We start from the raw sequence: 13,635 nt of genomic DNA on the forward strand, positions 1-13,635 counted from the left end.
AAACTCAATTGATCAGAAGCGAGAGTGTGTGTGTGTGTGTGTGTGTGTGTGTGAGAGCGTTTGATCTGTGCTTTCATATGCATATGCTGTAGGAACTCAAGACACTTTAAGCTGTCTCTCTGTCTCTCTGTCTGTCTCGCTCTCGCTTTGTTCGACAGGTTCTCTGCTCTTTTTCTGAAGAGTTCATTGAAAACCCGCTTGACCTTCATCGGCTGTGAAGTTGTAGGAATATCTAATGACGGAGCCTGAGAATCACCTTTGAAAGGTGAGATTTCCGCCGCTCTCATAGAGTCAAAGCCAGAACTGAAGTGTCCTCTAAAACAAAAACACATGAATATATGGACGACGTATGATAATTCAGTCCACACACGCTCACTCACATTCACACACGTTCTTGAAAAGTTCTTTAATTTGGCTACTTTTATTTGAGCATAGTCATTTCCAAGAGAAATTAATTAAAATCCATAATACTCTTACAAAGACAATTCAGGAAAGATTCGTGTGTTTTCAGTCATGATATTATCATACATTAAATTTCAACTGTCCCTGTTCCACTTCAACAAAAGACATGTGGATCTCTTTTTTTCTTCTTTCAGTTGAAAATACAGTGTTCTCACAATGTTGTATCAAAAGTTCCCAAATTTTGGAATTTCCAGTAAATGGAAAGTAAAAGAACAAAAACAATGAACTGAAATGAAATCGAAAATTTGCATTTCACAATTAATGTTTCAAAACACAATAAATGCTCTCATCAACTCCAGCTTCCATTTTACTAAAATAGATCTATTTATTGAAGAACTATAATACTGTACTGTACAGTATGAAATAAATAAAATCAGGAGATACAAAATGGGCCACATAAATAAGATGTCATTTAAACCTACAAATAAAAGGATGCAATGCTGTCATTGCAAAACGGTTTGGTGTAATACTGAGAACGAAATTGCACAAACGTCGTTGTAAACTAAAGAGCTGCTGTGCTAACAGAGAGATCGTGCTGATCGGAGAGAGACAGAGAGAGACGGCTCGCGTCGCTCTCCTCTAATACTGAACAGGGTTGGCACTTTAGAAACGCGCTGATTAACAAGTTTGCATATAAGGCAACAACCTTCCAAAGGCTCAGTCCATCCGTCGTCTGTCCCGGTCGAATGATCGTTCTCTCTCTAAACAGTCTCTTTAAGACTCGAAATCGTCAAAGCAAACGGAATACTGTTACGGTCCTTCACGTGAATTCGGCCTAAAAGAGTGTGTGGCGAGGGCAGAAAAAAACGCATTAAATACTGATCCCCTGCACCCCTTTTTAACACTGTATAAATATACATCAGCAAATAATTTCATTATTCTCGTAGGGATTATAGAAGCAGAGTGCAATTTTTGTACAAGTTACTAGTTTGTGCTATAAATACTATGGAACACGTGATTTTAGGATGGTAGCACCACACATACTTTAGGCCTTAATACTGTACAATTTGTAAAACTTCATTTATTTTTTATATTTTTGCATAATGCAGCTTCGCAGACGACCCATCCCCCAAGCGAACAGCTACACCACATCCTCGGGATCCCATTTGGATTCAGTTTTGCCGTCCACGGAGCTCTCGTCCATCGAGTGCTCGCCGTTTTCCTCCTCGTCCCTCATGGTGTCCCCGTCGGTGTCCATGCTTTTGTTTTCGCTCTCCTCTTCCTCCTCCTCGAACTCCTCGTCTCGCCGGCCCATCTTCACGAACGCTCCTTCCACCTCCTTGAGTCGCTCCCGAATGCTCCCGTTCAGGCCGTCCCTCAGGATAGGCTCTGGTGTATGCTCTGGGTATCCGGGTGGAGCGATGCCCTGCAGGTATGCCCGGTTTAGCAGCAGCTCCGTGGGCTCCAGGTGACCCTTCTCTCGGGCTTCTCGCTCGGCCGCCTCGCGCTCCTCCGCCTCTCTCTTGCAGTACGAGTATCTGTGGTTCATGTGCTGCGAGTACGAGCCCGAGTGCGAGAAGCGCTTGCCGCATTTGTCGCACTGGTAGGGCTTCTCTCCGGAGTGCAGGCGGCTGTGTTCAATCAGATGATGCTTGTGTTTAAACGCTTTCTTGCAGATCTGACACTGGTGTGGCCGTTTACCTGCGGAAACACACAACGACAGATTGCACGCGGTGAGCGAGCGGATATGCACTCCTCACAAACACACACCAGATCTTGCACGCTAACCAAAATAAACACCAAATAAAAGGGTTCCGATGAAAACGAGCCAAAATAATCCAGTGTTATGAATGTTTGCCTGCTCTGGTTCTGCTTGACGCGCCGCCGTCTCGTTTGTGTATTTACTCTGTAACATTCCCTCACAGAAGTGAAGCGTGAAGCGGTGAGGCAGCGCAGGGCCCAAGCGCTACAACACTGCAACATAAATAAACCAGCGCAAACCAAACAAACACACAGAGCTGGAGCGCAGGAACAAACACATAGAGTGAAATGCGCTGGCGGATTCCTGCTGCGTAACTCTTTTTCTGTCGTTTGGAGACTGAGATGCTGTTGTGTGCTGCATGACGCGTGAGGTGACATGTCACCGCCTGACGTCACGAGAAAAGACCCGGGGCGACAAGAGCTGAAAGAGAGGGATGGATGGCATGAATGAAAGAGTGAAGGAGCGAGGGGAGACGCTGCGGTCAGAATTTAACAGGTGCTCGAGGCCAAAAATAAATAAATAAAAAAAGCCACCGAAAGTGACAGATTTCCCCTAGATATTTAATTGCTGGGGTTTTATGTAATATTTGCTATATTCCATCATACTCTCCTCTAGGCCAGTCGAGTGACCTGTAGCTGTCAGATATCTGTATTCACGCTCTCAGAGGTGACTGATGTTCAATATGCACATGATATGCTTTTTTCATGAAAGTTATGCAAAATGTATTCTAGCTTAATGTTTATGTGCTATAATATTTGTGCATCACTTTTGCATTTTATGCTTTTTGATTGCAAAATGAACATCCATAATTATTCAAATATCATTTTTGTAATAAGTCAAATAGTGTAATTGTGCTTTTTTATTATTAGTTGATTCACAGTTGACATGCACCATGCTCTGTATTTTTTATTTATTCATTTAATATTTTCCCCTGAAAATCCAATGAAAATCAACTGTAGGGGGTAAATATTGCTCTTAATAAAAACAATTTGCATGCATTACATTAGCATTTAAATAGTAATGTGCATGTTGTGAACTAGTTGTGGGCGATATATTGAATATTTGTGATGATTTTGAAGGCAATATAAAATTATGCAACATTGTGTTCATTTTAATGCACTTCATATTTGACAATTAACTTTCTTTAAATATATTAAATATACATTATTTATTTGTAAATTATTTGTATTAATTTAAATGAACTGATTCAAAACACTCCTGTAGCATTTTTCATATATTAAATAATTTATTAAAAAGACGATGCAAATACTGCGTTGTATTACTACAGATCGTTATACAGTCGTATATAAATGAAAGTGAAAAAACATGCATTGATTATTTTAACTATATTTTTCAGAAATGCACTGCTTGCATTAAACATTTAAAATATACCCTTAAGTTAATGATTTATCTGATTGGAAAACAAATACTTAAATATCAGAATGCATATTGAATATAATTTTTATTGAGGTAGAAACATATTATATAAGACATAATTGTTTATGTTGTATTGCTTAGTCTGACATTACACTGATATGCTACATCAGTCCTAGTCTGAACTTTACATTTACTGACACATGTAACTGGCCAAGAGCTGACCGCAAACAGCACAGGAATGCACCGCCGTAATACACGATCACCCACTCGCAGAGAGAGAGAGAGAGAGCGAGAGAGAGAGAGAGAGAGAGAGAGAGAGAGAGAGAGAAATTAAATAGTTGTATTCACGTCAGTGGATTCATTCCCATGTCCTTCCAGACTGACTGTAAACGGTGATGCAATCAAGAGAAAGAAACTGTGTGTGTGTGTGTGTGTGTGTGTGAGAGAGAGAGAGAGAGAGTGTGTGTGTGTGTGTGTGTGTGTGTGAGAGCGAGAGAGAGAGAGAGTGTGTGTGTGTGTGTGTGTGTGTGAGAGAGAGAGAGAGTGTGTGTGTGTGTGTGCGCAGTTACTCTCCTCCTCTAATTCACTTTTATTTCACTCTTTTATTCACACTGGCTGGTCTCTGGAATAGAATGTGACCTTAACTCCATGTCTACAGCGGGCATGAGTTGCACATCACAATGCATCAAAACTAAATCGCTCCCTTTATAATCAATGACGCTGTCTAGAGTTGCTTTCAGCGGACAGATGCTCCGTTTATATTTCTAAAGAGCTGCAGAGCTGCTCCAACCACTTTATTCTCCCATCCTTCCGAAAAACTATTATTTTACTTGCAAACCCTTATATGTGTGGAATTAATTTTATTCTATGAATTTAATTCTTGATGTCTCTGGTCTCTGCCTTTTTTTTTATTTAAATCATATTGTGTTTTTAACCCTATGCAGTTTTATAAAACATTTTGTATTATAATTTTATTGGTTCTAAGATAGCCCATGCTAAATCAATTTTCTGTTGAAAATTATTAATTTCAATAAAAGCGTAGCCTCAAGCTTACAGCGGATTGATCAGTGTTAAAGAACCAGTGTACACATGCTGTCAGGCTACATTCACACCGAAAGTGTCCAATCCTGATTTAGGCAACACATTTCACATTTTTGTCATATTTTATTTCAAAATTAAATTAGAAAAAGTATCTTTATTTGCATTCTCTATTCTATTTATATTGTTACTGTTCAAAGATGTGACCCTGACAATTTTATATCTAATGTAAATCAAAATACAAGTATAAATGTAAGTATATTGCTGCATTTTTATGTGTAATAATTAACACAGTGAATGCATTATATTAATTGCAAGGGTAAATCAAGCATGCAGTTATGACAACTGTTAAGTTACACTGGCATAAACAAATATAAAAACACATTTACAACCTAAAAATGTCACATGAAGTCATTTAGCAAAAATGTTGCCAGTTTATTTTATTTTATTTTTTTCACATTTGAAATGTAATTTTCCCTGTTCATACAACCATCCAAAATCAATTCTGTAAATTAATAAATAATAAATAAATGTGTGGTGTGAATGTAGCCTCTACTAACAGTGCAAAGGTCAAAGGTTCATGCTCCCGTTCACTCCCAGACAATTCCAAAAAAGTATTCAGTCCAGCTTCTTGTTTGTGTGTTTTTTCTAACTGTTTAATTTTGCTTAAATATTTTCTTAATTTAGTGCAATGTCAGTGTCATGTTTTTGCCACATTAATTACATTTACAAATCCTCTCACTGACTGTCAACAGGAGAGAAACATGTTGGTTTTTACTAAAAAAGAAAAAAAAAGAAAACATGATTAAGGTAGTGGAAAAAGACAGAGCGAAAGAAAGAAAGCAAGAAGCAGCGTGAATATTCTGGAGTTAGACAGACAGTTATTAAATGATGGTGTCTAGAACAGTATATATACCTGTGTGTTCATATTTGTGTCTGAGGAGGGAACTGCTCTTCTGGAATGTTTTGTCGCAAAGGTCACACGCGTACATACCACTTTCTGTTTTCTTAATCTTCTTCCTGGACAGACAGGCCTCGGGGTCGGCCATATCATCTAGACTGCTCAGATAATCTGCCGGCCCGTCGAGAAGCTCGCTCTGGAAAGAGACGGCGACCGTTAGCTCCTTGAGTTTAGTATTATTTTTATTGTCATCACACAATGTGGTTCACTCTACAGTGCAACGATAATAAAAATAACAAATCACAAATGGATAAGCATTAGAATAAAATAAACTTTTACAAAATCTGCTGGTGTCAGAATCAATTACTTACAATTATGATAATTTACAATTCAAAATTAATGTGATATGATATATGATGTGATATGATATAAAAATAACAACATGATCTAATGATATAATTTATTAATATTTTAATGATTATTTATAATTAAATATGTTCATAATGAACTGTAATATAAATTATACACCCAGATAAAATAATCAATAAACTGTAAATGACAGAGAACTTGCTTGTTTAATCTATTTATGTATTTCATGATTTTCCTTCTTTTTTTATTTTTATTTGAATATGTAAAAATGAATAAGATACGCATTTCTTAGCTAAAACTGGAGTAGGAGTCTTAAGAATTTAATATTAAAATGTTTGCGACCTGAAAAAGCATGTAAAGGCAGGATATTACAAATGAGGCCTTTCTCTCTTCTTAATCACACCTTATTCCATATATTTGCATTCAAATTTGGTTTAATTTCATACATGAAAGGGTGTTAGCGCAGTATTTATCTGAGCAGAGATTACCCCGATAGGCTTAAACTTAAATTAATGGGGAAAAAAATATTACATTAGAAGCTAATAACAATAAGGAGAGAGTCTTAGTAGGGAATATTGCCACAGTCCTCTAATTTCAAACGGTAATGATTAAATCAAGAGGGGCACAAAATGGCCAAAACTGCAGCGACAATGCCCTCATTAAGGACAGCCGGCTCTGGACTGACAATACTTCTGCGCACTCTCTTTTAAAAAGCTCTGTGCTATCGTTCCGCAATCAATTTGAGCTAAATGCCCTTAGCTGTATTTTTAAAATCTAATTTAATAACTTAGAATAGGAAACATTATTAATACTTTTTTATCAGAATGGTTTCCCCGATGTTAAACAGCCCTCAGCGCTGAGCTGTAATGAACATGGGGAGTGTGCATTATTAATCTTTATGCTCAAGCTCATTTCAGCCTTTCTTGCTGTAGAAATATAGGGAAAAAAGGGGTAGAAATAAAGAGATATGTCTAAGGTTCACTGATTCTCTATGTCTCTGGTTTTTTTCACACCTGAGATGGGAAAAAGAGCAGCGGTGCCACAGGCGCATCTATGCTAGACCGATGTTTCCTGCTCTCGGTATCTTGGACGAGCCACTCAAGAACTGGCAACATAACCTTTACCACTAAAAGAGCCAGCGTATGGCACTAGAGGCATTGACATCTACCACAGGAACCGCGGTTCTCTTTCATCACCTCATCCGCCGCTGGGCGTGAGGTGAGCTCCCCTCTCCCACTCTGAGTGGCTTTTAATTAGTGTCTGAATGAAGCCGAGCGCCACTCACCAGAGGGATAGAAAATATAAACACAAGGCCTGAGGGTTTATGAAACAGCGAGTCTGTTATTTACCTGGAACCCTGGCTTCCGCTGGTATTTTCTCCTCTGCTGCATCTCGGCGAAGCTGGCCGCGCCTGCCGCGTACGTGTAGGCCATGTGCGGCAAGAAGCTTATCTGGTCAAGGCTGGGGTAGGGTCTCAGCCCCGGGAGACTGGCTTGGACCGGAGGCATGAACGTAGGGGGAGGAAATGCACTTTGGGGCGGGAGGGAAGTGTACAGGGGTTTGGCAGTGAAGGGGTTCAGACCAAACATGGGGCTCGAGCTTTTGTTCAGATTGCTGTTTGCATTGGGGCTGCCAAACTCCTTAGAGAGATAAGCCAAGTTGAGCGGCTCGTCTGCATGCTCGCGGAGTGTCATGACGTGGTTATGGTCAGTGGGGGTGCTGTTTAGCTTGGGTCGGCTTTTCATAGTCAAGATGTGCTTTGACTCTTTCATGAGCTTTGGCAACGAGAGGTCAAGAGGTTCAGCCTGCAGGTCCTCAGAGGTGAAGCTGTTGGGTGTGTAAGAGCTAGTGTGGGAGTTTTTGGAGGAGGCAGATGACAAGTTTAGAGGAGATGGCGTGTTGCTTCTGGAGTGGCCCAGCTTATCCCTGAGCGGCTTGTGGTTGGAGAACTGAGGGGTTTTGGAGAGCCTGAGTGGGGTGTCGTAGTTGTTAATGTTGTTATGAAGCTCGAGGATGGATGGGGATGTGATGTGATCAGTACCTTTGACCAGGGACATCGGAGACCGGATGCCTAACGAGTCTTTAGTGGGCGTGTGAACGGAGACTGGATGACCAGATTCCACGTGGTTCCTGTCTAAAGGAGGAGTCCTGGAATTAGCATACTGAAAGACTTTCCTTTGCTCAAACCACTCTTTCACAAACTCCTGCGGAAGGCCGACTGCTATGGAGATTTTCAGTAGTTCTTCTGAGTTGGGCTCCATGTTCATGGCGAAATAAGCTTTCAGCACTGACATGTGGTCCTTGTAGGGACTGATAGGGCAGTTGACGCCCTTCTCGGGAATGACGGAGGGATGCAAGAGGACATGTTTCTCAGCAAACAAGCCAGTTTTGTTGGTCGAGGCATTCTGAGCGGGCTGAAGCACGGCCTTGATTTCCTCATTCATCTTGCAAAGGTAGCGCTCGTGCTGGTGCAGGGGAATGGGGCCAGGGAAGGTCTCTTTGCAATATTGGCAGGAGAAGGGTGTAAACATTAGATTATTATTCTCATGCGTTTTGTCCTCTATACCTATATCTAGCATATGATTTGCCTTCTCTTTCTTGATATTGCTTATTTGCCTCTTAGAGTCCGTAGTCAAGCTCTGAAGGCAGGCTTTGGCTTCGTTGACCTTCTCAAGTGTGTAGTCTATGATGCTCTTTGTGGCACCGTTGTGATTGATGAGTGGAAGAGTATTCTGGGGTCCACCTGGAGAGGTGAGCCCTTGCTTCTGTTCCTCTATTTGGGAACCCAACTCCTTCATGTAAGCCTTCAACTTGGAGATCTCCTCTGGCTTGTAGTCCATCTTTTGTCGACAAACTGTGTTGTCCACAATCTGCAGGACCCTCTGAACCTCGCTCAGGTTGTTTCCCAGTGATGGGTATCCCAGCATTTGCCCCTCCATCCCCATGCCCAGGTGCTGAAGGGGATTATGGGAGTTATGAATGCCCAGTGGGCTGCCTCCCCTCATACCACCATTGAGGAAGGGGCTGCCTGTACCGTAGCCATGAGAGGCCATCATCAGCTTATAGTCGTTGAAGTCCAATGGTTCAGATTTGATGTTGAGGTGGTTGGACTGGTCTTGCAAACCGAGTGGTTTGCCATTCTCCAGTTTGTGTCGTAGCTGTGAAATGGCGTTGTTCGTTGGGGAGGACGATGCAGAGGTCGGAGATGAACCCGTCTTCATATTGTTCCTCGCCCTGCCATTGATGGCGATCAGTCCGATGCATTTCTTACTGCTTATGTGTGAACTGTAGGACCCGGAGTGCGAGAATCTCTTCTTACAGTTTGGACATTCGTATGGCTTCTCACCTACAGTGAAGACAGACAAAGAATTTGATCACATCAAAAAGTGAGAGATGTTCTTATCAACACTGATTGCATTTCTTTCAAAGTAAAGAGTGTGTACCCTCTCTTTATCTAATGAAACATCTTTGCTGAGACAAAGCAAACAAAGAACCCATTAATTCTGATGTAGAATTAAGAACATTCTTTGCTAAAGCAATGCGTTATGAAATAAATAAAACGACGTACCACTGTGTATCCGCAGGTGCTCCTTTAGATGGTGTTTGTATTTGAAGGCCTTGCCGCATTCGGTGCATTTGAACTTGCGGTTGCCAGAACCCTGGTTGAGTATCTGGTGCTGTGGATGAGAAAATATTCACATGAGCTTCCCTTGCACAAACACACAACAGGCAAGATTTCAGTGAATAATTTTATGACGGGCCAAATGGCTCCCGTTGTAAAGCAGCATCTTGCTTTGGTTGGGTGCATTTGAGCAGCGATAACAGAGCATCTCATACCTTTTCATTTCCTGATTCTAGAGCCAGAAATGCTGCATTGGCAGCGAAAAAAAAAGAAACAAAAAGAATCCTATTTTTAAGATGTTTTTCCTCATTAGGGAGACAGAAATGATCCACTTCATCTAATTTAGCATAATCGTTCCAAACAAATCACGCATATTTAACCAACACATCCTTCAGATACCTGTGCAAAGAGATCATTACGCAAAAAGGTGGACTCGCATAAATGTTGCAATTTTATAATTGGACACAAATTTGTAGACTGTTTAAAGGCTTCAAACGTCTCTTTAATAATGCGTGAATGCGGCTCGTAGGCAGGCACTTAATTTGCTGTTCAAAGGTAGAACATGAGCGCTGCGCCCCTCGCATTTGCAATTCAAAGCAGAGCCTCGAAAATCAAAATATAATAACAATAACATCAACAACAATACAGGCGTCAGTGCAGAGAAGCAGAAAGCGCACCAGGCGAGCACAATTAATTCAGAGTGGGAGGTGAGTATGTCGAACGGGCATAGGAACACAAAAGGCCTGTGAGTGCCGCCCATGATCGGCTCCGACAACTGGTGGGGAGAGAGAGAGGCCCGCATTCCGCTGGAGACAGATGGCATAAAGCACAGGACACAGGGAGGATTGTTCAAACAGCGGCAACCTTCAAACATCAAGCGGGGAGCAAGGCGGCCCACGGTGGGGAGGGACCCCACCATTCGCTCATATGTTGCTGAGTCGCATAAACAAACAGCAACAGCTGCTTTACGCCCCTACCTTCCCTCTGAGGATGGAGGCAGGTTTTAGTCCCACCATCACCCTCGATGTGATACAGTCACTCCGTCTACCTAATTGTGACTGGCAGCAGCGAGAGGAGAGGGATTTTTCCGCCCGGTGTGATGCATTTGCACTAAGTGTGTCAAGCATGATGTGGGAGGGGCATTTGATTGGGTATTTGTATTTTATTGGGCTTAGCAAGTATCGGTAAACTAGAGTCACGTACACATGTAGAGCGCTCTACTGCGCATCACGGACTGATTTCAATGGCCATCGGATTTTCAGACAACTGCAAATTTTCAACAGGAAAGTCTTTCAAGATGAAGCGCACAAACAAAGACCAACAAATAGGAAGTAATTTGTGGATTAGAGAGGTCACGGGTGCAGAATGGGCCATCTGTTCATGTTTCGAGCGGCCCGTGGCATCAGGTGAAGAAGTTGGCAGCTCGTCGTGTATCAAATCATTCTGTTCTAGTCAGAACGTCATGTCTGAGAGATAAAAGAGCTGCTGTACCTCATCTCGGATGATTACAGGAGCGAGTCTGATGTCCTCTTTGAGCCGTAAAGATACGTTTTAAGTGGTTCAGTCACTAGAGAGATCCACGTATCACGTTGCATTACATAGACCTGCTTTATTTACAAGAGGAGATGCAGTGTATCTACCTGTTTATACAGGCGAATGCGTCTTATATCTGACACGAAAGCCACAACAACCCATATAATGTATGTAAATAATGCTGCAACAGATTGTTAAGAAATAAAACGCTGAGTGCTCGGCTCACGTTTATCATTTACGCACGTGGAAATTATGATGTGTTACTCTGTCACCGCAGAGAAACTGATTTTTAAAGAACATAAAAAAGAAAACCTAAAGAGCGGATACATTTCGAAATTGGAAATTAACATAGTCATTCGATCGTGAATATAAGACTGCAGAATCATATCAGAGCAGGCCATCAAAAAACCATTTAGACCTCAATTAAGGCTATAACCATTAAAAGATCTGCATCTTCAAAATGGCATGAAAAATTAATAATGATTGACAATCAAAATTATATCTTTTCTCCGAGGGAATACAGCACATTAGATAGAGAGAGAGCGAGAGAGGAAGTGTGGCTCACCTGATCTCGTCCTGGCTTGTGTGTGGCCATATGTCTCTCCAGCTGAGTGCGGTAACCAAACGTGTAGCTGCACAGAGGGCAGGCGAAGTTCTCCTCGTTTTTCTCGTGCCGGTACTTGATGTGTTCCTTTAGGGAAGTCAAGCGTTTGTAACCCCGGTCGCAGTAGGGGCAGGTCAACAGTTGGGCGAAAGCATCTGGAGTTCCAGGTGGCAGGTCTGCAGCAGAGAGAGAGGGGCAGTGGGCCAAAAGGTCAGCAAATCAATGGCAGCGAATGGGCGCTGTGCCCAGGGTGGTACGAGGAGGTATCTGTACAATCTGCTCCACTGTGTGACGCCATCAAAGTTGGCACTGCCACCCAAACACGCACTCACGCCAATGCATGAACACACAGTAGGTGCATTCGAATTCACACAATTCGCTGAGTTTTGCTCGTGGGCTTTAGGTGAAGAAATATAACACATTCATGTTTTAAACTATTTTACACTCCTAAAGTGGGAACATGCTAGTGACAGACATGTCAGATTAGCCAGGCCCATAATTTGGAAGATGTTTAGCCATTTAAAGATGATGGCATCGGCCAATAATTAAAAAAAACAGGTCAAATTCAATATCCACTGACCCTTTTGGGAATGGAAAATGCAAAATTTTTTTTTCAGTAAATATTGTTCAAAATTAACTATAAATCAATAATAAAACTAAGTTGGAAATAAATGTAGTCGGTTTTATTTATATGATATCTGCAAATATGAGAATTGTTTCTGCCACTAGCTACATTTGCTCTTTAATATTAATATAAAAACATATGTTAACACTTTACTTGAAGCCTTTGTATATAATGCATCATACAATAATTGTAATGCATTAATTATGCCCTGTAATGCACCTCATAATACACTGTATGATCTCATGAATAATTATAACCACAGATTTATTATCCTTACCTATTTGTTTTACACCTTTAGAAAGTATTATGCATTAGAACATTGTATTGCACTGTAACAAGGAATCTGCAAATATTTAGGTTATTTCTGAAAAAATAAATATCATACTTTATAACGTACCTTATGAACATGCATTATGCATAAATGCATCAAGTGTTACCAAGCATTCTTCTATTAAAATTGTATTTGTGTTGGTTCTATGCAGTTTATGGTAACATTATGGGTTTTGTATATGGGTCGCCACTTGGCGTTCAAAATTAAATCCGGGTCTTGAAACAGAAGCAGATGGGAGCCTCACAATTGGCCTGGACTTCTTTGGATTGTGTCGGAATAAACTGCTACTAACCCTAACTGGCTAAAAGCAGTTGTTTACAATGGTTTAAACCCAAACACAGTGAGTTTGCTGATGCCGTTTGGGGGCCAGTTGTGTTCTCTCCGTTGTAATCGCTTCTGGTGGCTCGCACGTCTAATTTTTCACACGTTCTTCATAATCGAGGTATGCGGCTGCCCCCCTCAGGACGGGAAATTTCAGGTTTATGATTTCACCACTCGGACAGCTGCACTAAAGGTAAACACTGCGGCATGCAGCCAATCAGACGGCGGCAGCAGCTGCTGGGCATTCTCACCGTTCTCCTCGTGTCCGTTGGCTTCGGGCGTGGCGAGGCGGGAACGGGAGAGTTCCTCCGGTGCTTCGGGGTAGATGATGGCTGTGTCTCCTCTCTGGAGGTATTCGGCAATGCTGACCACATGACTTTCACTGTCCACCAGTTTACGCTTCCGGAAGAAATCCTCAAACTCAGTAGCGCAGTGTACGCTCTTCACTAGAAACACACACACACACACACAGAGAGAGCGAGAGAGAGTGTGTTTAAATAAAACCTGGATTCTTGCTTGCATGAGAAAAATATGGAGCATTGGAAGGTGACGCAAGCCTGCGGCAGCAGCTGTGATCAAAAGAATGCAGGAACATTAGAGAAATGTTCTAGGAGGGATACGTCTAAATTACTGCCTTATCTAGCCACCTAATAGACACTAAAATAAGAAATATGACTTAATCTAACAGGAGAACCATTGGAATTGTGGAAAAGCTTTTTAACGATAAACCCTTTTTTTCTACTTTTAAAT

The 13,635-nt window shown here is 41.5% G+C and overlaps 1 protein-coding gene across 2 annotated transcripts in view; it reads right to left on the reverse strand.

Moving 5' to 3' along the window:
* Positions 1-418: 418 nt before the first annotated feature.
* The window catches only part of zeb2b (zinc finger E-box binding homeobox 2b), a 78,548-nt gene continuing 65,331 nt past the window's right edge, over positions 419-13,635 (reverse strand). Inside the window, exons 5-10 of one of the 2 annotated variants that reach the window (XM_016242181.1) lie at positions 13,137-13,331; positions 11,570-11,784; positions 9,418-9,526; positions 7,199-9,195; positions 5,574-5,676; positions 419-2,103 (exon numbers count right to left, since the gene is read on the reverse strand). In XM_016242181.1, coding sequence (XP_016097667.1) covers positions 1,544-2,103; positions 5,574-5,676; positions 7,199-9,195; positions 9,418-9,526; positions 11,570-11,784; positions 13,137-13,331 — 3,179 coding nt within the window. In that variant the 3' untranslated portion in view covers positions 419-1,543. Of the gene's footprint in view, positions 2,104-5,495; positions 5,677-7,198; positions 9,196-9,417; positions 9,527-11,569; positions 11,785-13,136; positions 13,332-13,635 lie in introns of both variants that reach the window. The other variant, XM_016242180.1, reaches the window with a different exon arrangement.

Source organism: Sinocyclocheilus grahami, unplaced genomic scaffold (genome assembly GCF_001515645.1).
Source record: "Sinocyclocheilus grahami isolate Dianchi unplaced genomic scaffold, SAMN03320097.WGS_v1.1 scaffold647.1, whole genome shotgun sequence".
NCBI classification, from domain to species: domain Eukaryota; kingdom Metazoa; phylum Chordata; class Actinopteri; order Cypriniformes; family Cyprinidae; genus Sinocyclocheilus; species Sinocyclocheilus grahami.